The 26,377-nt window shown below is 39.8% G+C and overlaps 1 protein-coding gene across 2 annotated transcripts in view; it reads right to left on the reverse strand.

The window, feature by feature from the left end:
- Nucleotides 1-24,385, reverse strand: part of TES (testin LIM domain protein) — a 74,811-nt gene extending 50,426 nt beyond the window's left edge. The window contains exon 1 of one of the 2 annotated variants that reach the window (XM_043967088.1): nt 24,157-24,385. In XM_043967088.1, the coding sequence (XP_043823023.1) occupies nt 24,157-24,183 (27 nt within the window). In that variant the 5' untranslated portion in view covers nt 24,184-24,385. Of the gene's footprint in view, nt 1-3,407; nt 3,526-24,156 lie in introns of those variants that run through there. The other variant, XM_043967089.1, reaches the window with a different exon arrangement.
- Nucleotides 24,386-26,377: the final 1,992 nt, after the last annotated feature.

Consider the following 26,377-nt stretch of genomic DNA (forward strand, 5'->3'; position numbering starts at 1 on the left):
GTTTTCTATAAGAGTAGTGATGGAAACATATGTAATTATTAAAAACCATATTGGTTTAATAACAACTTTGAAAAAAGAACTTGGAGTAACTAAGTCATTTTAATTATTATAAATGCCCAAATTAACTACAAAGGACACATGAAGATGCTATCTGCATGCAGAGCAAGAAATGATAGATACAAGTATAGAATGATTTTACATACACATATACACACACACATACACTCACATATACACATACATATTAGTGTCTAGTGGTAACCATCTCTAAGGAGCAAAGAAAAAAGGGGAAAAAGAGTTGCATGATAACTATTATATATTTAAAAGGAATAGTAAGTTGTACATAATAGATTTGTAGTTTTGTGTACAATCATCTTTTTAAAAATAGTCTACAATGTTATGGAAATTCTTGTTTTATTTCTTAAATTCAGAATAAAATAAATATTTTTTTAAAACAGTGATAATGGGTTAGTTTGCTGTAGGCTATTTAGACCCATCCATTGTACTTTGGGTAAGCTAGCAATTCTGATTCTTGTGAAGAAAGCAGGCTTAAGAAGATGAATTTTCCTTTTGCTGAAAATCTTGAGGTTGATTTGAAAGCACAAGCAATTTCCCAAGCAATCCTGTCCACTTTCTTCCTCATATGAAAAACCAGAGGTTCTTAAAACATATCAGGAAACAGGGACCCAAGTATCACCAAAGTGAAACTGTCAAAATGCAGGAGAGATGGAAAGTCAAAGAAATAAAATACCACATCATCTTAGTTATTAAAAGGCCCTGAGCTAGATTTATGCTGCCTTTCTAAGAAGAAATTATTAGTTTAGGCCTTGGAAGGATATTGTGAAATATTAATTATTAAGAGCATTTTCTCATCAATAATTGACTTGATAGGTCTTTGTGGCAAAATGTCATTTTAAAATATTTTGCAATCCTATCCCTTCCATTATTTTTTAACTTTAGAGGCCATTGATCTATGATTGGATGAGTGATTTTTATCATCTGGAAACCCTTATGAAAGACTAGCTTTAAATTAGGAAGACAGATGTTCATCCCAAGCCAGTAGTTCCTTTCTATATGAATTAGATATTTATTGTATGAAGCTGCTCTGTCTGAAGACCAGCTGCACTAACACTTGTGACTGCAAGGTCACTGAGTCACACTGAAAGAACCCTCAAAAATGAGACTGGATTTATTAGTAACTCTGTAAGGTCATAATGAAAGGGTTCGTTTTGTGCTTTTTTTTTTTTTTTTGGTCATACCATTGAAATAAAACAGAAACACCAAGTCTTCCCGTTAAAGAGATCATTCAAAACAAAGAAATGAAGAGCCAATGGTCAAATTCCTTTCCATATTCAGAGGATACCATCCTGTGAGGTAGATGGATTCTGGGGTAAGGCTTGAAATGCTCACTTTAAATCACTTACAAATTTATCTTGGCAAACTCTCGTATTTGACTCTTGTATCAAACTCTGACTCTTGTATTTGGGTTTTGATTCCACAGAAGACTTGATTTATGATAACACAGTGGTGAGTTTAAAATGGCAATGACCTAATGCCTCGCCTGACTTTTAAAATCTTTAAGATCTCTAAACCAAAAGTTTGAAAGGCTTAATATAGTAGAATCTTATTTTGTCCTAACCTTCACTCTTACCTCCTTGAGTTTCCTAGTCCTTCTTTACACAGAAAGGCCCATCATTCCTGCCTTTGCTACTTATTATTTGACCATACACACCCTAAAAAACTAAATGTATTTTTTTGTCTCTGCCTTACTCGGTCCGACCAAGACTCTTTTGTAATGTTGTATTTTTTTTCAATTAACAAATGGGAAATGATTGAACAAAATGTAGTATGTGCATGTGATAGAATACTATTGTCTTTAAGAAATTGTGAGAGGGAGGCTGCTAGGTGGCACAGTGGATAGAGCACCGGCCCTGGATTCAGGAGGACCTGAGTTCAGATCTGACCTCAGACACTTGATACTTACTAGCTGTGTAACCCTGGGCAAGTCACTTAACCCTCACTGCCCCACCAAAAAAATTAAATTAAATTAAATTAAATTAAAATAAAGAAGGAAACATTTTTTTTTTTAGTGAGGCAATTGGGGTTAAGTGACTTGCCCAGGGTCACACAGCTAGTAATTGTTAAGTTTCTGAGGCCGGATTTGAACTCAGGTACTCCTGACTCCAGGGCCGGTGCTCTATCCACTGCGCCACCTAGCTGCCCCAGGAAACATATTTTTAAGAGGTTACTATGAGCCATGTAGTTTGCAAACCTTAAATCACAAAATAAAAGTTATCTTAACATTATTATTTAGAGGAAGGAACTGTTTTTTTTATTTGTATTCCCAACGTCTGATGTTTTCCACATAATAAGCTTTTAATAAATGCTTGTTGAATTGAACCATTACCTTTGTGACCTGTGACAAATCATTTTATTGTTCTGGTCTCCATTTCATCATTTGTAAATGGAGGGGGTTGGATGGGATGATTTCTCAGGATCCTTTCAGGTCTAAATCTACAATTCTATGATTTGAATTAGAACTTTTCCAGAAGGTATGAGCTCCAAATCAAATTCACTTCCCCCCCTTCATTTTAAGGCCTTTGTGCTTGGCAGGCATCTGCCATGCCCTGCCTCCCCCCTCTCCCCACACACACACACACACACACACACACACACACACGTCCATATGCAGCCACATTACACAGTTCTTTGACAGGGAATTTCCAGAAAAAAAGTTATTCTGTTTGTGAGAAAAGTTTTCAGACTAAAATATATGGATTTAACCCCATATTCCATTTCCTCATAAAGAATATGGAATAACATAAAAATAGGCAACAGTTTCAACAATGTTTCCTCAGTTATTTATTATAAATCTGGTGATGGCACTGGTCAGAAAGAAACAATATTTTTGGTGTTCTCAGGAAGCAAATTAATTGGTATGCAAATTAGTTGGCAATTTCTAGTTTACATTCCCATTTCCCTTTTTAGTCTAAAAAGAATAATGACCACTCAAAACCAACAATAAAACCACAATTTTAACTAAGGAAGAAGGCCTTTGGTATTTTTCAAAGTCCAAGTTAATTTTAGTCTAGGAAGTGATTAAGAAGAAGATATATTCAGTTTTCACAGAACTTTCCAGGTTACCCACAAACTGTCAGAATATCTTGCCCCTAAACCAATTTTGATCATATTCTGTAAGAGGAAGCTACTTAAAGACAATGCTGGCTAAAGTGCAATAAATAAAATATGTCGACTGTGGCTTCTCAGAAAAAGACGGACTCCAAAGGAAAATTCAGGTACTTAAAAGGTCACAATTAGCAAGCTGTAATTTCTTCCATAATACTCCCTCAATTTGGCTTGGCCAAAGTTTGGCTCCCCTCAAAGGAGCTTGATATAGAGTTACTCACATCTAGTTCTGAAGGACTTTCAGTCTGTGTCCTGCTTCTTCTAGTTCCTGGAAAGAGAATTAAATCACAGGCCGGACATGGTTCATTTGTATGTGTCCCATGACTAAGGGGCCCAGCTTCCAGGAATGGCCCTATTGAAGTCAAAAAAATTTATTCAGTACCTTTTATGTGCATGGCAGAGGAAAAGGCTTAGATAATACACAGTTCCTGTCCTCCAGAACTTAAAAAGCTCTAGTAGAGGGACAGATACAAGCTAATAAGAATAATAACTAGCATTTATAAGAGTGTTTTAAAGTTTGCAAAGCACCAAGGCCTAGCACGGTGCCTGGCACATAGTAAGTGTTGATTGTTTGGATCCTCACAATAACTTTGAGAGGTAGGCACAGTAACTATGCTTACTTGACAGATAAGGACACTGAGGTAGAGAAGTAAAGTGTCTTGCCCTGGGTCACATAGATACTATGTCTGAGGGAGGATTTTGACTAAAACAATTTGCTTCCTCTGCTGTGGTAGAATATGAACAACTAAATAATACATGACAAGTGGGCAGCTAGGTGGCACAGTGGACAGAGCACCGGCCCTGGAGTCAGGAGGACCTGAGTTCAAATCTAACCTCAGATAATTGACACTTACTAGCTGTGTGACCCTGGGCAAGTCACTTAACCCCAAATGCCTCGAAAGAAAGGAAGGAAGGAAGGAAGGAAGGAAGGAAGGAAGGAAGGAAGGAAGGAAGGAAGGAAGGAAGGAAGGAAGGAAGGAAGGAAATAATACATGACAAGTATATAAAAGAGATTCAAACAAAATACCATGTAAGTTGGTGGTAGGCAATTGATGGAGATTGGGGGGGGGGGGCGGTTAACCTTCACAGAACAGGAAGCAACGGAAACAAGGGCGTGAAAGCATGAGACATGTTTGGACAATACTCGGGCTAAACTATAGTGTACATGCTCAAATACCCAACAGACCTGGGATCCCAATTGAAAGACTCCCTCCAAAGATACCTGAGCACCCTATGTGACTCAGTACAAGGGTTCTTAACTTTTTGGTGTATCCCAGAGGCAGGTAAGTTAAATAAAGGAAAGAAAGTGTTTGGCCCTGAGTAAGCAGGATTGATGGAAAAGCAGGATACCTACTAGCTTTGCGGCCCTTGGCAAGTCACTAAGCTTCTGTGACTCAGTTTCTTCAACTGTAAAATGGGGACAATAGTAGCACCTACCACTCAAGGTTCAGATGAGATAATATTGGGGCAGCTAGGTGGCACAGTGGATAGAGCACCGGCCCTGGAGTCAGGAGGATCTGAGTTCAAATCCGGCCTCAGACACTTAACACTTTAAGCTGTGTGACCCTAGGCAAGTCACTTAAGCCCAACTGCCTCACAAAAAAATATATATATATATATATATGAGATAATATTTGTAAAGAGCTTCTCACAGGGCCTGGCACATGGTGGTTTCTTAATAAAGGCCTATTTGTTTCCTTCCTTCCCAACTTCCTTTACCCCTTAGGCAACCTGGACCTCGACCCCTTCTTGTTGTTTGGTTGTTTTCAGTCCTCTCTGACTCTTCATGCACCCATTTGGGGTTTTCTTGGCAAAGATGCTGACATGGTTTGCCATTTTCTTCTCCAGCTCATTTTACAGATGAGGAAACTGAGGCAAACAGGGTTAATGACTTGCCCAGGGTCAAGACACAACTAATTAGTATCTGAAGCCACATTTGAACTCAGATCTTCCTGACTCCAGGTCTAGCACTCTACTTACTGCACCACCTAGCTGCCTGGTCCCCTTTTTAGAATATATGTTTTTTAATAAACATTTTTATTTAAAGTTTTGAGTTCTGAATTCTATCCTTCTCTGAGGTGGTAAGCAATCAGATATAGATTACACATTGCAATTATGTAAAACATTTCCATATTAGTTAGAATATTTTAAGATATATAAATTACAAAGAAAACAATTTAAAGTTAATTTTTTTTTAATTTCACAGACTCCAGATCAAGAACCCTTGCCCTAGTTCAGTCTTTCATTAAGTTCAGCCCAGGGGGTCCACCCAACATGCTTTCATGCCTTCCCTGTTTTCTCCTGACAAAGAGAAGATACCAGAGGAGCATTCCAGCCATACACCTGTTCCCCTATATATACCACTTAGGATAAGCCCTCTCTGCTTCATAACATACATTTTTCTCACTTCTACTTCTGTTCTTTCAAGTTCTTCACTGGTTATATTTTAGCCTCCTAACAGGCAATGGGTTTCTCTCCACTGGCCTCTGTGTAATACTCCTATTCCAGTTCTTACATGACTACAGTATTTCCATCTCTCGCCACACAGCAACTCTAGCAGATTCTTGGTATTAGAAGGATGGATCTCTGTTTCCAGGAGAAGTCTGGGGTCATTCTATTTCCCCTGGGATTTCCAAGAGGCAATCCAACCTGTCTCTTCCCTCTGTTCTACTTTTTATCCATTCGTCCTGTGTCCTAGATGTACATTTTGATGGCCAAGCCCTGTATAGTGTCCATACAAATGCACTTTGTAACCTGGGCAGCAGCCATTTTTCACAGTGTACAAAGAGAGGAATAATATGTGATGAAGAGACGCCAGATTATGGAGGACTTTCGATGAAAGGCTGAGCTCATTCTAAAGGCTGTAAGGAGCCATCAAAGATCTCTGAGTAGTGGATGAACATAACAAATCTGTGTCTAATAACAATCACAACTAGCATTCACAGGACTTAAAGGTTTGCAAAGTGCTCTACATTTTGAGAGATTCATAAAGTAATAAATATTTATAAAGCTCAGTACAATGCCTGACATATGGCAGGCATTTAATAAATACTTATTAACTGATCCTCACAACCCAGTGAGGGAGGTACTATTATTGTACCAATTTTACAAATGAGGAACCTGAGGCTGAGAAAGGGTAACTTGTCAGAAGTCACAAAGTTATTAAGAGGCAGAATTAGAATTCAGGTCTTCTTCACTCCAGGTATAGCACTCTATCCACTCTACCCATTAAGCTGCATCAGGAAGATTATTCAGGCAGAGGATGAATTGGAGTGAGAAGAAAGTAGAGGAAGAACCATTAGGAAAGTGTTGAGATATAGGCAAAAAAGGTAATTATAGCAATAATGAAGACAGAAAGGCTCAGACAGATGGGAAAGAAAATGTGGAGGAAGAATCAAAAGAACTTGACAAATAATTAGAAGTCATGGAGGACCCTCAAAAATAACCACAGGGTGGGGGCAGCTAGGCGGCACAGTGGATAAAGCACTAGCCTTGGATTCAGGAGGATCTGAGTTCAAATCCGGCCTCAGACACTTGACACTTAACTAGCTGTGTGACCCTGGGCAAGTCACTTAACCCTCATTGCCCCACAAAAACAAAACTAACCACAGGGTTTTCAAAATATGATACTTAGAGGAACAGATTGATGGAAAAGTTAATAATGATAATAATAATCCATTTGAATATATTGAGTTTGCCATCCAGGTAGAACATTTCCCCAAGTGAAATAAAGTAAGTTACATAAATCTGGAACTAATAAGAGAAATCCCTATTATGGATAAAGATGTAGGAGTCATCTGTGCAGAAGTTTTAGTCAAAGCCACAGGGATGACGGGGGAGAGAATGCAAACAGAGAAGAGGGTTAAAGACTGAATTTTGGAAAACATTCACCTTAAGTGGTCAGAAACAGGAAGCCACAAAGGAGACTGAGAAGGCCCTGTTAAAAGTAATAAGAGATCTGGACACATTTCTAGCCAAGAAGGCAAACAAAGAGGTGACGGTAGTCTCTAGCAGGTAGGGGTGACCAACAGCAGTGTCATATGTAAGAGAGAAGTGAAGGAGGATAAAAACTAAGAAAAGGAGATTGTTTTGGGTTACAAGGTCACTGGTAATCTCAGAGAAAGTAATTTTAGTAGGGTGATGGGAGCTAAAAGGAGTATGGATAGGGAGGAAGTAGAAGTATCACATGTGGAAAGTTGTTTTTTTAAAGTACCTTGGCTAAACAGGGGGAAGAAAAGAGATTAGTGAGGTAGAAGAGGGGCAAAGGGGGAGCATTTATTAAACACTCTGTCCCAGGCACTGGGATAAGTACTGGGGACACATGCAAATCAATTCCTGCCCTCTAACAGCTTACATTCTAACTGGAGAGAACAACCCATAAGGTAGTGCTGAAAAGGTGAGGGGGCATAGTGGAGGGATGGCTAGGAAGTGATGCAGAGGCCAAATAAATTAAAAGCTCACCTATCAGAGTGGGCAGCAGATAGCACAGTGGATAGAGCCTGGTGTCAGAAATATCCAAGTTCAAATCCTGCCTCAAACCTTACTAGTTGTGTGACCCTGGGGAAGTCACTTAACCTTGCCTGCCTCAGTTTCCTCACCTGTAAAATGAGCTGGAGAAGGAAATGGCAAACTACTCCAGTATCTCTTCCAAGAAAACCCCAAAATGGGGTCATGAAGAGTCAGACATGACTGACTGCAATCAAACACCTATCAGTCAGAGAATCCAGAGATCAGAGTATAAAGAGAAGGGGGAACCTAGGATGCTATGAACATATCACGATGAGGTGATGGCCTTAAAGGGTTGGGATCCAAAGCACAGGGAAAGAGATTGTCTGTCTGTAGCTCTGGCTAGGAATACTTCTTCCTACAGCCAGGAGAAGTATTTTCAGGGCAGTGGGAAATTTAAGTGTGGTGAATTACAATAATGTATAAGGAGCCTGAAAAAAAGAAAACATAGTTTGTAATAGTGGCATTAGACACCAGCTCAGTTCTTATGTAAAATACATAGCTGAGATGTGATTTCTAGGGTCCCCAAAAGTTTTGCCTACCCCCTGCCAGATTATAAAATTGGCAAAAGTTCCAAGATACCTCAGACAAAATTTGAGACATGAATGTTTGAGAAAGCCGTGGTCATAACACAATACATTAATAACTTAGTTTGTCTAAAGGAAATCCAAGGGACATAGCTTCTCTCCTACACACTTTTTTAATGGGCCTTCGATTTCATGGATAAAGTGATTGCCTATGTGACAAATGAATATTTAAATCTTTCTTGTATTTAATAACTAATTATTGATTCAGGACCAAAGTTTTTTCCCTTTTCTACTTCCTCATCCAGAACTAACCAGTGTGGGTAATCTCTCTTAAAGATTTACCCAGGCCAAGATCTAATCAGACAGTAAAATAATTTCCAAGTTTGGACTATTGGGTATATTCCTGCTCATTGTGTTTTCTCAGATGTGTCTGAGGAAGTGTTGATTCTCCCTTTTGTCAAGAAAGGTGATATGGAAATTGTTTTGTCTTTCACCAAGATTTAGGTCATCCAAGTCACATATCTAAAGACCCTCATTTTGATATAGGCCACCTCCCATTGTGTTAACCAATCAGTTGATTGGTACCCCTCAGGAACACCTCCTCTTCGAAGGGCTGTGAGTCTACCATCATGCGAGGTCTTTGGTCTAAGAGAAACAGCCAAATGATCATCCTTTTATTAATAAATCTGCTGGACTTATTAATAAAACTATGTCTCTTAGAATTTTTTAATCATTATACTTATTGAGGAACTCATGCTACAAATGCAGATTGACACTTCTTGAGGGCTTCCTGGGGCACTTGGGAGTTAAGGGACCTTCTCAGAGTAAAACAGCAAGTATTAGTCAGAGGGAGGATTTGAACCTAGGTCCTTTTAACTCAGAAGCCAGATCTTTAGTCCCTATACTCTGACAATTCTCATCACACACCTATCATGTATTATAGCTAATTTTCTGTGTGTCTTGTCTCCCTACTAAGCTACAAATTCCATGGTGAGAGGAGAAGGTGAGGCAGAGGAAGAGGCAAGAAATTATATTTTAATTTTAGTTTCTATCTTCCACAATTCCTAGAACAGTACTCTGCACACAACAGGTACTTCATTAATGCTTACTGATGTGAATTCTTTAAAATGTCTAGTTCACAATTTGGCCTAGCATCGGTAGATCAGTTATGTGACATTTTTAAAAAAGCAACAACAGGAAGGACACAAGAATCTAAAAAGCTTGGAAACCACTTGTTTTAGCAAAAGGAAGATGAAGAAACTTATTGTCAGCTACCTTATCTTTTTCTCCAACCTGTTACACCTGGTAAATTTCAAAAGAAGAGAAAGTAATGAGAAGTTCAATGTTGTGTGTATCTTATAAATATAACGAAGGGAATTTTGACTCATCATCCTTTGTCTTTTGGGGGGTAGAATTATATACAACTAAAGAAACAATTCTCAAGTGGCATTTTATGTTTGCATGGTGGCTGAGGAGAAAAAAAAAAATCTCTGAAAAATTTCTGAGACTACTTATTTATCCCCAAGATCCAGTTTTGTTCTCTTTCACTTGTAATAGTCAATGTGGCAAGGCTTGGACTGGCTGCCTTGGGAGAGGACCTAAGTCTCTAAAGACCCTGGGGAGTTTTATTTCCTACCAGTTCTGGAAGAATCGAAGCTGTAGAAGGATCAAAACTGGGGGGTGGCGTGTAAGCACGTTTGTTCTATCATGGAAGTATTTAAGTCTCTGCAGAGAGGGAAATGTACTAAGGGGGCAGTGACTGAAGGAAGAACAGCAAAAAAGATGATTTCCAAGAGACTGACTTTAAGATTTTTAGCTGCATGAAGCTGACTCACCATTTCTCTTAAGAGAGACTATCAGGGGGGCAGCTGGGTGGCGAAGTGGATAAAGCACTGGCCCTGGATTCAGAAGGACCTGAGTTCAAATCCGACCTCAGACACTTGACACTTACTAGCTATGTGACCCTGGGCAAGTCACTTAACCCCCAAAAAAGAGAGACTATCAGAGAATTACTGAATTATGACTTCTCAGGAAACTGCTGCAACAATGGTGGATTTACTCATTCTCTCTTTCTCTCATATTCTGTCACATGAAATGGGTAGCATTTTGTTGTTGTTCAGTCACGTCCAACTTTCCACAGTGATCCCATTTGGAGTTTTCTTGGCAAAGATACTGGAATGGTTTGCCATTCCTTTCCCAGATCATTTAACAGATGAAGAAACTGAGGTAAACAGGGTTAAGTGACTTGCCCAAGGTCATACTGCTAGTAAGTGTCTGAAGCCAAATTTGAACTCACAAAGCTGAGTCTTCCTCACTCCAGACCTGGCACTCTATTCACTGTATCACCTAGTTGCACCCAGTGAGTAACATAGTTCATTACTGTTTCTCTGCTATTCTAAATTTTTCTTATAAGTTATTTGTATTTAAAGCCATGCATATCTAGATAATGCTAATTTTAATTATGTCTTGGAGGGGAATTTTTGGTATAGAGAGGGTAATGGGGGTGGGTGGGTGGGAAGAGGGGAGGCCTGCTGATAATTGGAAAAATGATTACACCAAATTCCACTGGGAGACCATCCTCCTAGACTGTCAGTCATAGCATTGGGCTCATAGCATTTTATGAGCTTTATTTACAAATCATATTTTTAAGCTTTCTAGTCTTACAAAGAAAGGAAGCCACATTAAACTGATTTCATTATCTCCAAGAACAGGCTGCTTTGCACCTGGGGCCTTTGAGTTTTCCCCCCCAAACTCCTTGTCCCCACCTTAAGTAAGTGAGAGAAGAGGCCTGGCAGTTTTAGGCATCAAGAGGTCACATCCTGAGCTGCCTCCAACACCTGCCCCTTCCCTAATTCAATATTCTTTTCTGTTCTTTGTATCCTGCCCCAGACAGTTACAGGCTGTGTGGGCCCAGGCCTAGACACACTTAAATCCTCTTAGTCTCTCTTTGTGAATATGTAAAATAAAGAGAATGACAACCTGCACGGGGTAGTTGTGACAATCAAAGGAAATAGTATATATCTAGTACTTAGTGAACTTTCAAGCACTACATAAAGGACATGTGAATTTTGATCTTGTGTGTTAATGTTCGTAATAAAAAACAAAATCATTATAAATGTTACTTTTCGCGTGGCTTTCCCAGTTGCCTGTAGAGAATTGTAATCCTAGAGGCTGGTGTTGCAAGTGATTGACAAGATCCAATCCAGCACTTTCCCTGTGTCTCTGAGAGATCTTCATAGACTAGTTCTATTTTGTGCCTTCGTTCAGAGGGGGAGACAACATGTAGACAGGGTTACCAGAGTGACTGATTAAAAAGCCACGAGTATGGGTCCGATTCCAAAGGAATTCTACCAATCCCTGTTCTTTAGCTATATTTGCTTTCTCTAGGTTTGGAGAAGTGAATGTTGATGCGCACACACATGCACACGCATAGACAAACACATACACCTCCACCCTTTTCTTTACACATTAGTCAATAAAATCTGTGGTTCTGGAAGCTCAAGATGGGTGTGACTATGGCTCTATTCCAAAATACTCTGAATTTTGACCCCCAGGTGATTAGCACACAATTAAAAAACAGGGGCCTGATTTTGAACTAATTTATTCCCCACTCCATAGTGCTAAGCTTAGCTGTGCTTTGCCCACACAGAGTGGATGTTCTACAAATTGGTTCTCTGATCATCCATTGCCCTGTTAAATGATCCAAGGTTTACTTAAAACTCTCTTATAATCTCTTTTTTCTTCCTTATCTTCCCAGTATAAATTTCTTCAATAAATGGACTCAATATGAACTGTCTTTGATCAATTAAGGGAAATAGGCCAAACATATAAAAAGAAAAGGCAATTTCTAGGAAAAGCACCTATGTTATCCCTATTCCATCAGGAATCCACCCCTCCTCCGCCCCTCAACCTTGTTCCTGAACTCAGTATTCAGTTCTGTACTTTGTAAATGCTACTATTGAAAACTGGCATTCCAGAAAACTTTAAGGGAAAATAAAAGTCAGTATTGAGTGCCTTCATTCAGATGGCAATTGAAAACTAATGAAAGCCTTATCAAACTGAAGTACTCAGGGTAAGGACAAGGAAAGTATTGTATTTGGCCAACACAGGAACTGGAAACACAAGGCTCAGAGTTCCCTCTGTTCCTATTACCTTACATACTAAACTAAATCACAGATAACATGTGGCAGCAGTGTATACTGATGACTTAATATATAATATAAACATTTCATCAATGGCAACAGCTGTTGTTCATATGAAAAAGGTTCTCAGAAAACACTAGGGGGAAGAAAGGTTATTGTTACTGATTTGACTCCTCCCGACATAATCATTTCGCATTATTCAGTAGTTTAGGAGAGAAATTTCTAAGGCCAAAAACCAAACAAACAAGGATTATTTAGGGTTGGAAGGGACTATGGAAGGAAAGAAGTCCATCTCCTTCATTTTACTGATGACAAAACCGAGGCTGATCCAGGTTAATGACTTGTCCTGGGTCACAAAGTAAATCTAAGGCAAGATTTGAACTCAAGTCTTCTTAATACTAAGCCCAGCACCTCTATTTACTGTGCCACCTAACTGCTTCAAGGCATTTCTAACAATTGGCTTTTTATTCAGAAATATTTCTATCCTCTTCTCATTTTAAAAATAAAGATATGCATTTTAACATCTTTTTTTTTTAAATGACACTTTTCTGGGAATATTAAAAGAGTACCTTAACAGACCTGGGAGAAACTATAATTAGTGAAACATTGGTGTTCACATCTTTGTTGAAAAACATTATTATTGGGATCAGGAAACTAATACTTAGTTTTGTTCTGCAGATACATTGTTAGTAAACCATCCCATTGTTATGGGAGGATTATGGGCCCTGGTTACCCCAAAAGTTGTCTGGGGAGGCCAAGGAACTTTTTCCTTGAAACATCAGTTTTCCCTTGAAATCAAGAGCTCAATCAAGGACACACACACCCAAAAGAGATAAGCAGCACCAGATCAAACTGAGCATGCTCCAGGACTACCACAACCCAGTATTCCAGTCCTCCTGAGCACCTGGACGAGGTAATTCTGTTGGGAGTGACTACAGCAGGAGAAGACCCCCTGGAACTGCCCACCAGCAGACTGCTCAGACCCACCAGGAAGGGGTTAATGCCCATCACCAGATTGCTCACAACCGATCATCACCTACCTCAGCCTACCACCAGAATACCCCCAGCCTATCACCCAATAAGGGACATTCTTACCCACGCCATCTGAACCCTATAAAAGGGCACTCCCCAAGCTAGTCGGGGAGGAAAGCGTTTTGTTTCTCCAAAACATTCCTCCCGGCCAGTTTCTCTTGTACCCCAATAAACCTGTTCTTTTATTCCTAAATAGGACTTGCACGAGAGTGTAATTCTTTACAGAGGAAAACTAAGGACCCATGTGTTTTCTCCCCATATCATTTTGGCACCCAACGTGGGGCACCAAAAAATGTTATGGGGAAACCAGGGTAAGGGGTTTGGGCTAGGGGTTAGGGGTACGGGTTCTTAGGAATCCCTCTTTAAAGAATTACACCCTCTTGTACACAAAAGCAGTTAGAATAAGATAGTAGTTTATTTCAGGGCTGAGGAAGGGAAGGAAAGGCAAGGGCAGACAAGGGAAAGCAAACCACGAAAGAAATCCTTGGACTTCTCAGATACCAATCTCCTCAAGCAGGAGACAGGCAGGTACTTTTATAGAGGACTGATGGGGGTGACCATCTAACTGTGGAATGTTCCCTTAGTGAGGGAGGACCATCCCCCAAGGGTGGTGGCTGGGGAAATTGGGTGAGGGGTGGCTACAGATCTCTCAAGCCATCTCTCTCTTCAGGACACAAAGGAAGCAGCCACACCCAAATTTATCTCTCCAGGGTTGAGGGAGACTAGAATGAAGGGTGGAGGTCCCCAAGCTAGCTCAGTCCAATCTGGTTCCACTTATCTCTTTAGGTGTGTCTGTCCTTTGGTTTAGTTTCTCAAGGAGAAGTTTCTTTGATGTGCCCCAGAAAACTTCTGGGGTGCTATGGGCCCATAACACCATCTCATGTCATATGATTCTTATCCACATGCTCCCCAAAATCCTTCTCAGAAAGATCTATCCAACATGCAAGGGCTTTCCTTTGGGTCTTCATTGTAGGTCTCAAGGAAGCATATGGGATATCTACCTGCTCCCCCTTACTCTTTCTACATTGGCAGCCCACTTTTTTTTTCTGATCATACACTTGGTGGCTTATTCTTTCTGCTAGTTACATCTTGTGCACAAGTCATCATTGGCAAAATACTGCAATCTACCGATGCCCAACATGCTTCTCTTACGATGCCTCTTGGAAACACACAGAATGTTTTAAATACACATTGATGAAATAACTATAGCACCATAAGGTTTGTCCTTAATCCAGAAAGTCTAATTTTTTTCTCCTCATGCCTCTTCCCTCCCTAGTCCACTCTCTTAACAGACGTCCAAGTGATTTTCCTGAAACTTAAGTCTGGAAATGTCTCACACACACACACAACCTAATAAACTCCAGTGGCTCCCTATTACTTTCAGGATCTGACATAAAGTCCTATTTGACCTTTAAAGTTCTTCACAACCTGGACCCTTCCAACCTTTTTACACTTCCTAGAAACTTTTTAGACTTTATTCCCCTCTCCACACCATATTACCTGGCCCCACTTGCCTATTCATTGTTCCTCACACACGACACTCCTTTCCTTTACACTGGCTGTCTATTCCAAATGCCTCTCACTTCCTTCAAGATTCAGCTCGAATCCCACTTTTAGCAGCAGCCCTTTCCTAGCACGTCCCAACTGGTGAAGCCTTCTCCTCTCAGATTACTTTGTAGCTATTCTGTATTTATCTTGTATGTTCCTAGTCATTTCCATGTTTCTTTCCACCAACATTAGAATGTGAGATCCTCAAAGACAGACAGGTAACTGTTTTTGCCTTGTTTTGCAACCCCACAGCTTAAAACACATGAAAGAGGACGGGGATTTGTTCAGCCTGGTCCCAGAGGAAAAAACCAGGAGCAGTGTGGGCGGAAGCTGTAGAGAAGCAAATCTGAGTTTGATGAGACAGAAAAAAATTTCCCCACTTTTAGATCTCTCTAAAAGTGAAAGGGGTATGTCTTGGGAGGCAAAAATTTCGCCCCCTTGCTGATGGACATCAAGAAAAAGTTAGATGACTGGTTAGGTATGCTGTAGAAAGAACTGCTGTTCAAGTACCGGTTAGATTAAATAGTCACTGAGTTCCCTTCCAAGGCTGAGAGTCTATGATTACCCAACCCACTCATTTATCAGATGAGGAAACCAATAACCACAGGGGTTAAACTACTTGCCCAAGGTCACATAGGTAAGGATTTGAACGTAGGGCTTCAGATTCCAAGTTTAATTTCATTTGGCCCATCATATAAGTACCATGTATGCCTAAAATGGAGGGGAAAAGTGATATTACTCCATGAAAATCTGTCTTTATCTTCCTCTCTCTTTGAATAAAAATAGTGAAGCCTACGTTGCCTTTGAAGATTTCAAATCACCTTATATACATTATTGCACATAAGCTTCATAAGAGTCCTGTGAAATAAGGGCTTATTATTATCCTCATATTGAACAGGTAAAGAGACAGAGGCTAGCTAAGTGCTATTTAAGTGTCTTGAAGCACAATTCAAACCCAGGTCTTGCTGACTCCAAATTCGGTGTTCTATCCATCAAATCACAGTATGTCCTCATTTTCTTCTGAGATGACCTAATTTTATTCCTAATCCCCTACAAAACCTAGTATATAGCTTCACATAGGATGAACATTCAAATACTCTTTGAATGAAAGAATGAGTAAACAATGTCTTTTGTCATATTTATGGAATACTTTTATGTTGTCTAATACTCATTTAAAAAATAAAAGGTTTGGATCATTTTATATTAATATTATTAACAATGGCTCACATACATACACATTTAAGGTTTACTGAAGCACTTTACATGTTATTTTATTCAACCTTCAAAACAATCCTGTGAAGAAGATGCTATTAGGATCCCTCAACGAAACTGAGGCTAACTTGCTGAGGACCATATTGCTAGTAAATGTCTGAGGAAGGATTTGAACTTGCTTCTTCCAGATTACAAGTTTAGCATTCCATTCACTAGCCACCCTAAAACAAACAAATTAAGTGCTTTCAATCCCCTGTCCTCTGGCTCAAGTAGGTAATACAGTCATTGCTGACTAAAGATGCCCATGCTGACATATTGAATCGACATTGCTTCATCTTACAAACATCCTATGAAGTAGTCAGGGCAGGGCCTTTTAATATAGGCACTGACTCACTAAGGCATACCATTAACAGAGTTTAAGCTAGGCTTTCTGCATGGGCAGCCCTGGCTGAGCTCATTGTTTTGACAAACAAAAAAAATTAAGTTTGCTCTTTTGAAAAATCCTTTTTGGTCAGTTTTCCACTGTGGTCAGAATTCCATGGTATAAGATCACATAAGTATGTGTTACAGATAAGCACACATACTCCCTTTCAGTATTCTGGAAACAAATATATTCATAGAGGTGCAATCTGGGTAGGTCATAGCCTCTTAGGGTTGTAATATCATCATCATTTGTAAAAAAAAATAGATTGAAGATTTTTAACTTTTATGTGTGCCATGTACCCTTTTGGCAACCTGGCAAAGTCTATGAACCCCTTCTCCGAATAATGTTCTTAAATATATAAAACAAAAAACATAGGATTACCAAGGAAACCAATTATATTGAAATTAAGGTGTAATTTTTATTACATGATGGTCACATACTATGACCTCTGTATTATCATTACATGTAGATATGGCTTATGTGAAAATATAAGTGGAAACTTCTCTGAAGTCTAGTGCTTCTATTCTTAAAAGAAATCAGAAATATTTTAGTATGACTAGCTAAAAACCCTGAACTCTTACCATCTAATTTCTACCTCCTGTTTTTGAATAAGAAACAATAAAATTTTGTTCTTTAAAGGAAAATATTCTGAATTTTTAAAAAAATTCCTTTATTTAATTATTCCTCTATTTCTCTCCACCTCCTCATAAGTTAAGAGTATACCTACTCTTCAGAAATTACATAACTCTCCATCTAAGTCATTACCTTCTTGAACCAAAAATGACCCAAGTAATAATGTGCTTTGAAGATTATCGGGCAGATATTTTTTTAAATCATATTTTCAGTTACCATGGCAGTCGAAACCAAACAAAAACATTATGGTTGCAAACAGGAAATGTAACCCCAGAGTGACTGTTGACTCCTTTGTAAGGTATTATTCATTTTCAGATAAACTGAATCCTGCTCCAGGGATATACAATTTATAGGTGAGAGGTTATACTGTAGACAGCACAGTGTCAGTAGGTGCTTGGCTGATGAGACTTTTTGTGCATTTACATGTTCTTTGAACTTTTTACAGTCTTGCTGAAGCCTCATTTATTTTCGACTTCATTTTAGTTAGCAAAAAATACAATCTCTTGATGACCAAGATATCCTAAATAAAAGCTCGTGTCCTGCCTACACCAAGAGCCAAAGGCATGAATCACCAACTGAACTGCTAGCGATCAGGGTTAAGTCAAATGAAGAATGGTTTGCAGTATAATACTGGGAACTATTGGCTCAGTGAAAAGAGTTAATTGATGACTCAAATGCCCAACTAAATTTCAATCAATGAGACATTCTTCTAAATTTGTGAATGCCTAGGGGTAGAGGTTTTGCTGAGATAACTTCTGAAGCTCCTTTATAACTCTGAAATTCTGTGAGTAAAACACTCAACTCTTTTATTGCTGGTTTGAAAATAAGTTACCTAATGATTTGATTAATATAGAAGTAAAATATCTCCTCCATAATCTTTATAACACTTAAGTTTATAAAGATGTCAATGCTGAAAGTTTGAGAAAAAATTATGAGTAAATTGGATGTGTTATATCTATAACCCTCCTAAACATTAGAGAAACCTTTCAAAGCTAGTCATGAAAAGCAGTGTAAACAGAGAAGTAGAGTGGGGGGAAAAACACTGGATTTGGACACAGAAGATTTGGATTCAAATCTCTGCTCTGCCATTTAATACCTATGTGACCCTGGACAAGTCACCTAACCTCTATGAGCTTCCAGATGTAATATGTAAAATGAGGGGGCTAGATCAAACAACCTCCAAGATAACTTTCTCCTCTATTCTAATCTTTCTACTTTCTTTATACTCTCAATCTTCTCTCACACTATGAAAATGGTATAAATATTCAGTTGTTTGTTGGGGGTGGGGTTCCCTCATTGTCCTTTGCAGGTTGTTGATTCAGTTTTGCTTATGAATTTTTTTTAAAAGAATAAAAAAGAAGCAAGGGAAAAAGTATTTAATAAGAGCACATGTGCCACATGCTGTGCTAAGTCTCTTACAAATATTATCTCATTTGATCCTCACAACAGCCCTGTGTGGTAAGTACTGTTATTTACAGTTGAGGAAACTGACAACAACAAAGGTTAAGTGACTTGTCCAGAATCACACAGCCACTGCTTATCTGAGACTGGATTTGAGTACAGGCCTTCTTGACTCCTGATTCTATGCAGAAATATACTTCAGTTGTGAAAATAACATATAAAAGTCAGAACATACGCATTATATGAAATCTGTTTAATTTTTTTAAAAACTAGACTTCTCAGATTTCTGTTGATTCAGAATCTCAAGCACTTAATTTTGAGTCCAGAGACCCAGATCTCATGTCATTTCTCCTTTTAGGCAAAGCTGAAACAAAGAATATGGTTATCTCTGTGGCAAAGTTTAAAAATGGAATTCCCTAGGTTTACTCTATCCATGGGAGGTTTTGAATCTTTCATTGTAAACAAATGAAATTGGATTTATCAAAAAATAAACATGATGGAGAATAGAATATTCTGCCCTTCAAAATATGTTTATTTTCCTAAAGTCTTGACAAAATGTGCTCCTCGTTCTAAAGGTGGCTGCTTTTCTTGCCTACTTCTGATGTTTACTCTGTTTCTGGCTGTGTTAGAAAAGAAACATGGGCATTTTCAACTTGGCATCATTTAACTAGTTCTCATTGAGAACCTAGGCAAAAGCGTGGACTGTGTGTTAATGTTGCATTTTAGTCTCAAGTTTTACATAGTTGAGCACCCTGCACCCTTAAATTACTTTACAGAAAGGGGAAAAAAGGAAATAATTAATTTAATGAAACTATATTTAAATCCAGGATAAGGGCATGGTATAAACAGAATACTGAACTTGGAGTCAGGAAAACCTGGCTTACAATTCCATTTCTTACATGGACAATTTATTTAATTTTACATGCTTCAACCACCAATCTAAGTCTACTGAATCATAAACATATGTATCTACATTGGAGTGACTTCCCATACTGGGAGTTACCTTCCATTCAAAATTTCACAGACTTCATGTATTCCTTCCTATATAAGGGCATGGTGTACCAAGTACTGAAATCCAGTAATCCTTTTTTTAAAAAAGAAATTTTCAAAGTTTCTGTCTTCATGTCCTCATTTCATAGTGAGAACACTAAGATGTTTGAGTCTTGAAGGATAGATGCCAGGAAAGCCAGTAGGTAGGGGTAAAGAGGAACATCATAAACTAAAAGACAATGGGAAGAAAAAACAAACCTGGTCCCCAAGGATGCTTCTGGGCTTAGGTAGCCCATATTTGAAGGGAAAAGAGCACTCAATAGGAGATGGAAGGGTGAGGAGGCATGCTCAACTCCTTGGCTGTAAGTATCATTGGCAAAGTCAAGACCAAAGGGGAATGATGGAACCCCTGGGATTTGTGCCCTAGCAATTATACCTCCTAAAACAAAGGCAGGTGAATACGAGTTTCAGTTGTATCCCTGTTCCTCAATTACTTCATAGGATTTTAGAGTTTAGAAAGGAACTTAGAAATAACCTAGACATATCTCTTCCCCCCATCATGGAACACAGGAGGCAGCTTTAGGTCATTATAACATAAGTGACTTGCCCAAATTGACAATGAAGAATAAAGATTATAAGGTGTTCAGAGACAGCATGGTACAATAAAATGCTGCACTTGGAGTAAGAGTTCAAATACAGACTATGCCACCTGTGTCACCTTGGGCAATCGCTATGAAATACTCACAAGATGCCAAGAAGGAGAAATCCCAGATGAACTTTAAACTGTAAAATATAAACTTGCTTACAATATTTTCAAAATAAGATAATGTTTTTCTCTATCAAACCATTTTTAAGAAAAAAAGGAAATGAAAGTAAAGAAAGAAGCTAGGGGCAGCTAGGTGGCGCAGTGGATAGAGCACCGGCCCTGGAGTCAGGAGTACCTGAGTTCAAATCCGGCCTCAGACACTTAACACTTACTAGCTGTGTGACCTTGGGCAAGTCACTTAACCCCAATTGCCTCACTAAAAAACAAACAAACAAATAAAAGAAAGAAGCTAAAAGGGGTGCAATTGAAAGGTACAAGATAGGAGAGAAAAAGGGGGCAGCTAGGTGGTGCAGTGGATAAAGCACAGGCCCTGAATTCAGGAGGACCTGAGTTCAAATGCAGCCTCAGACACTTGACACTTACTAGCTGTGTGACCCTGGGCAAGTCACTTAACCCTCATTGCACTGCCAAAAAAAAAAGATAGGAGAGAAAAACAACCTATAGTCATTCCAACTAGTATGAAGGAATGGACATTCCCTTCTCATCTTCTAGTATATTAAAAAAAAAAAATGGGGGCAGCTAGGTGGCACAGTGGATAGAGCACCAGCCCTGGAGTCAGGAGGACCCGAGTTCAAATCCAGCCTGAGACACTTGACACTTACTAGCTGTGTGACCCTGGACAAATCACTTAACCCCAATTGCCTCACCAAAAACAAAAACAAAAAAATGGTTCACGTGGAATAATAGTCTATATGGAAAAGCAGAAAGCAGTTGGCCGTGGGCCACAATTTTCTAATCACCACAAAATGAGGCTTTGGTTTTGATTTGTCAGGTGCTATTGTTTTGGGTTTTTTTTTTTCCAATTAGATGTGGGCTCTGCTTACACAAAGCAATGAGGATGAAAAAACTTTTCATAAAGAGGCTGAAATGCATCCTAAGACTGGCAAGTCTTGTAAGCTAAACCCTACCATAGTAGGAACACGGTAAAAAAAAATCTCTATAGAACAGATATTTCAGCAACTCTAATTTTTAAACATGATACATGACGTAACAAAACTCTAGGAGAACCAAAGAATCTGTCTGGAGTTTGTGGTAATGGTTTTAGGCTTCTGACTAATCCAAGGAAGAGAGAACTGTTTTAATGCTCAGTTTCTAACTGTAACATCGGATACTACCCTATCCACTGCTACAGCACACCGTGTAGGTGATGTACAAAATACAAAACCCAGCTAAACACTTTTCATTTGAAGAAAAAAGTTAATAGAAAAAATAAGGTAGATTCTCCCATAATTTGATCAAAATTCTTTATGGAATCACTGATGCTGGCCCTCTTATTTAGGTCTAGAAAAGACAGAAGTGTCTTAAAATGGAACATCAAGTTTAGTTTATAAAGATGCAGCCTCACTGTTCTGATAATTTGTGCCAATTTTGATGCTGGTTTTACTCAAGACAATAAAACTGCTTAGTTTCTCATGCATTTAAGTCAAGAAGTAAGAATACTGGGAAATTGATGGACTGGGGGGAAGGGGGGAGGATAAACGGAAGACATTAACTGAAAAGTCACAGATAAGTTTGGCCAGAAATTCTGCTGAAAGCAAACTTCCCCCCCCAGGAATGCAGGTTCAATGTTTTTAGTTTAAAGTTGAGTTTACTGAGGCCCTTCCCCTAAGCCATGGGTCTTCAACCTGTGAGTTACTTTTCATTTCCTTAAAAACTTTTAGGAGAAGTAAGTATAGGGTTTATGTTTCCAAATGGGAGTGCAGGACCGTGTGGAGTTGGCTTTTCTCCCAGATGGAAGTCCAGAAAACTAAAAAGGTGCAGGGGGTGGAGAGAGTTTAGGTATGGGTAAGATACAAACAAGTAGCTTAGTTTATCACTTAAGATTTTGGATCTGTGAGGAAAACTTAGTTTGGCAACTAACTTCAATATCAGGCTATTTCAATAACTCTGTTCCTGAAGTTAAATACTTTTCAATAAAAAATACAGAGTATAAAAAGTTAAGTTTTGAGTGTTGGGTGCTGTAAAGGATAAAAACAGACCACACCATAATGACACTATATGTCAAAGTCCATATTGGGAATATTTGTAAAAAAACAGCAATGCTACACAACTGTTTATAAAGAATTGGTCAATTTCTTCCTTGCTGGTTCAGTTATTTACTTACACACTGGATATTTACCCTCCAAACAACCGGATCTTCTTTAAAATGTTTTCAAAAAGTGTTTTGGATGTTTGCATTTAAAAAAATACAAACAATTTCAATCAATATATCTGGCCAACAGTAAGACCACAGAAATGCCTTTAGTAAACTTCAAAAAACAAGCTTTTGTCTCTGAAAAACAACCTCTCAGGATATCCTTGTCACTAGAAAGCAATTTTCAATGACACAGAAAACTTTCCAGCAGGAACAGAAATTTGTCAATAGGAAGATTAAAAGAAGAGATTGAACGACTATTTTAAAACAAATAGAAAAAGAAGTCATGCTGGAAGGTATCCGTATAGTCAGCCCTTCATATGTCTTCCTGTTTCTCATGTTCCCATTTATGTGGTGGCTTGGTCATAGAATGTCCAAGTTTATGCTGTGTTTTGTTGTTCTTCTCTTTGGTTTCCTTAAGCCAAAAACAAAACAAAAAAGCCTTCTGAAATCCTGCTTGCAAAAGAAATTTGATTTTTAAAAATATAGACAGCAATACTGCTTGCTATGGATAGGTCACTGAGATATATATGCTAACTATTAAAGTCTCTAAAATTTCCATTTTCTCCTCTGGTCAGAAATCCCCCTACTTTTACATTTATAATGCACAAAGACTGTTAAGATTCCCAAAGATGTTATCTTCCACCTAGTGCAATGAGAGCTTAACCTGGAACTGCCACTTTTTGTGACTCACCAGCTCCCCCCCTCCTCCCCCCCCCCCCCCCCCCCCCCCCCCGCCCCTCTTCCTCTCAGGTGACTGTTATTGGCAGGAGTGTCTGGAAAGACTATAGCTCGTCTATCACTGACAGCCAGCCTCAATCAAAGCAGGGGGAAAAGTTGCTAGCCCTTTCCTATTCTCTTACCAATCTCTGTTTGTGGTATACTGTCATCAAGTGAAGGGGGAGTGGAAAGGGAAGCATGGTTTCTTTTGGAGATAACACATGGATATCAAACCCCATTAAACAGAGGATGCCCAGCCATCGTCACGTTTCAAAAAATTAACCAGGAACCCGGAAGAAACAGGTTTCATGAAAATCAGCGCCCTGGTCCCGCAATCCTGCGTGCGGCCTGAACAAGAATGAAAAATGAGCCTTTTCCGCAGGCTTGTTGGAGTCAGACCAGTGCCCTGAAAACCACGAAAGCCCAAGACACATTTCCTGAGACAGGAAAAGAATGTGCCCCGGTCTCAGGGCGTCTCCTCTTAACCCCCCTTTCCAATCAGCTTCCCCGGTAAGGCTGAGGTTGCTGATGTCAACTTGCAAGCAACCGGAACGTGGTTAGGCAGAACCAAGAAGTTTCTTTCTTGTTCTCCCTTTCTTTTTCTCCCTCTCTCCCTCCCAGTCTCGCCTTTTGTTTCAAGGAAGTTAGGGAGAGGTCAGCCACTCCCTCCGTCCCCAGCAGGCGGGGTACCTGAAGCCCGGGTCGGGCGGGATACCTGGGTCCTGTTAAGCTTCAAGCTTCCAGGGCGCATTTTCACTGCAGTTTTATCCCCAGGCAAGGGGCTGGCCAAAAGCCCGGGGTTGGGGGACACCCGGGGGTGAGATGCTGCAGGAGTGCTGCCCAGCTCAGGTGACTGTATTTCCTGCCACCCTTACCTTTTTCATTTTGTTCTCCAGATCCATGATTCTCTTGCCCAGGGCTTCCTCCCTCCCGCCCAGAGAATGAAGCGATGGGACCTTAGCGGCGACCCAGGCTGGCTCGGCTTGGCTGGTTGCTACTGGGAGGCGCCCAGAAGATCTGCCCGGTGTGAGCTGCAGCTCTCTTGCAAGCCCAAACCCAGAGGCGAGCTTAGCCTGCAAGCAGTGAAACTTCCGCTGTCCTGAAGGGGCTCGGACTGCGGAGTGGAAAAAAGGAAACAAAGGCGCGGGACAGCCAATGGCAGCCCAGCGGGTTGCGAGGGCGCGCCAATCACATTGCGCTTCAAATACCTTCCTAGGCTAAGGCCAGTTGTGGCTGGGAAGGTGTGGGGCGGATCAGTTCTATGCCTGCCTCTGGGAGGCAAGCAGGACTGTTGTCTTTGCCCGCAGATGATTAGGGGCTACCTGGGAGGCCCCTGCGGGCTGTTTCAGAACCCCAATTTAGCAGTTCTCCTGGGAGTTGAAATGAAGCCCCAGAGGCTTGCTAAAGGAGGGGAGGGGCCCTTTGACAGATTGCTCTGTTGGTGGCCTTAGGCCCTAATTTTTGCTAGGACATGCGCTGTTTCCAGGCCATTAGTTTAATAAGAGATGCTTTCTTAGAAAACAAAGAGAAAGACAAAGGGGATGAGGAGTAGATTTATTAACCCCAGGAGAAGAAGCCCCCTGAAAGATGCTGTTCCGTAACACCCATCCTGGGAAGGGAGAGTATGATGCCCTCTTGCGAATCTGCTCCTGCGTGTCCCATAACTCAGAAAGCAAAAAGGAGAATGTTCTGTTTTGATTTCTCAAAACAAAAGATTGTTAAAGATTGTTACCTTGTTACAGGGCTGTCGGAGAGAGTGGTCCAAAATGAACCTCTCTGTAGAGAAAGTATCCCTGCCTTGGAAGGTAATGTTTGTACCAAGTCCCTGATGTTCTAGTGTGAGAATGCTCACTTTGTACTAGCCCGGGTCAGTGTGTGACTAGTATCTTACCAATTCTGCAACAGCTATGTCATATTCCAGTGTTGTAAAAAAACAAAACAACCACAACAACAAAACCAGCAAAGCAACATCAACTAGACCAAAACAATCATAAAAGCAAAATTCTGATGAGCACTTCAAAAAAAAAAAAAGTAGAGGGCAGCTGGTTGGAACAGTGGCTAGAGCACTGGCCCTGGATTCAGGAGGACCTGAGTTCAAATTCGGCCTCAGACACTTGACACTTACTAGCTGTGTGCCCTTGGGCAAGTCACTTAACCCTCATTGCCCTGCCCCCCACCCCCAAAAAGCACCATTAACGCATCGTGATTGAAAGAGAAAGAAATTCTGGGTACTAGAAAAGTGAAATCAAGAAGTATCCTGTAATCCAATAAATGCAAATAGATTAGCTTCTCCCCTCACCCTACACTTAATTATGTAAATATTTGAGAAGTATAATGGTGTAATGGATAGAGATCTGTTCTTGGAGTTAGAAAGACCTGTAATCAAGTCTATTCTTTGACATCCTTATTTGGTTGTGAGTATTAACCTCAGGAATTCTCCAAAGCTCTCTTTTGGGCTCTCTTCTTTTTTCCAAGGGTAGGGAGGTTCTACACCAAAGGTTCTTAAACTGGGGTTTGCAAACTGATTGTAAGTGTGTGTGTGTGTCCGTGCAAGTGAGCATGGGTGCATGTATCCATATGAACACATATATACACATACACACTCACATATATATATATATACTTATTATATATAGATAACTGTTTCAATATAACCAGTTTCCTTTGTAATCCTATGCAGTTTGTTCATTTGAAAACATTATTCTGAGGTATTCATAAGGTTCCTCATATTGCCAAAGGGGTCCAATGACAAAGGGGCCTGAGCTACATACACCCCTTAACAGGAATGATGTTTCTAAGACAGTGTTCTGGTTTTTCAAAACCGTCTCTATGATAATTCCAAGCACTTTAGCCTTGCATTCAAGGGCCTTCTAAATAAGGACCACTCACTTCATCGATCGCAATGAGGAATTCAAAAGTGAACTAGGAAACTTGATCATTTTTGCCAACCTATTTCAATTCTTTTGGATCCTGGCAAATTCCCCTCCGAATATTGTGGGGATGACCTAAAGCTCTGCACTCAGGAGTGGGAAAGGAAAGCCGTGTACAAGATTTAAGTGTTCAAAGGAGATTCATTATATTATGTACAGATGTCTG

Source organism: Dromiciops gliroides, chromosome 5, assembly GCF_019393635.1.
Source record: "Dromiciops gliroides isolate mDroGli1 chromosome 5, mDroGli1.pri, whole genome shotgun sequence".
Lineage (NCBI taxonomy): Eukaryota > Metazoa > Chordata > Mammalia > Microbiotheria > Microbiotheriidae > Dromiciops > Dromiciops gliroides.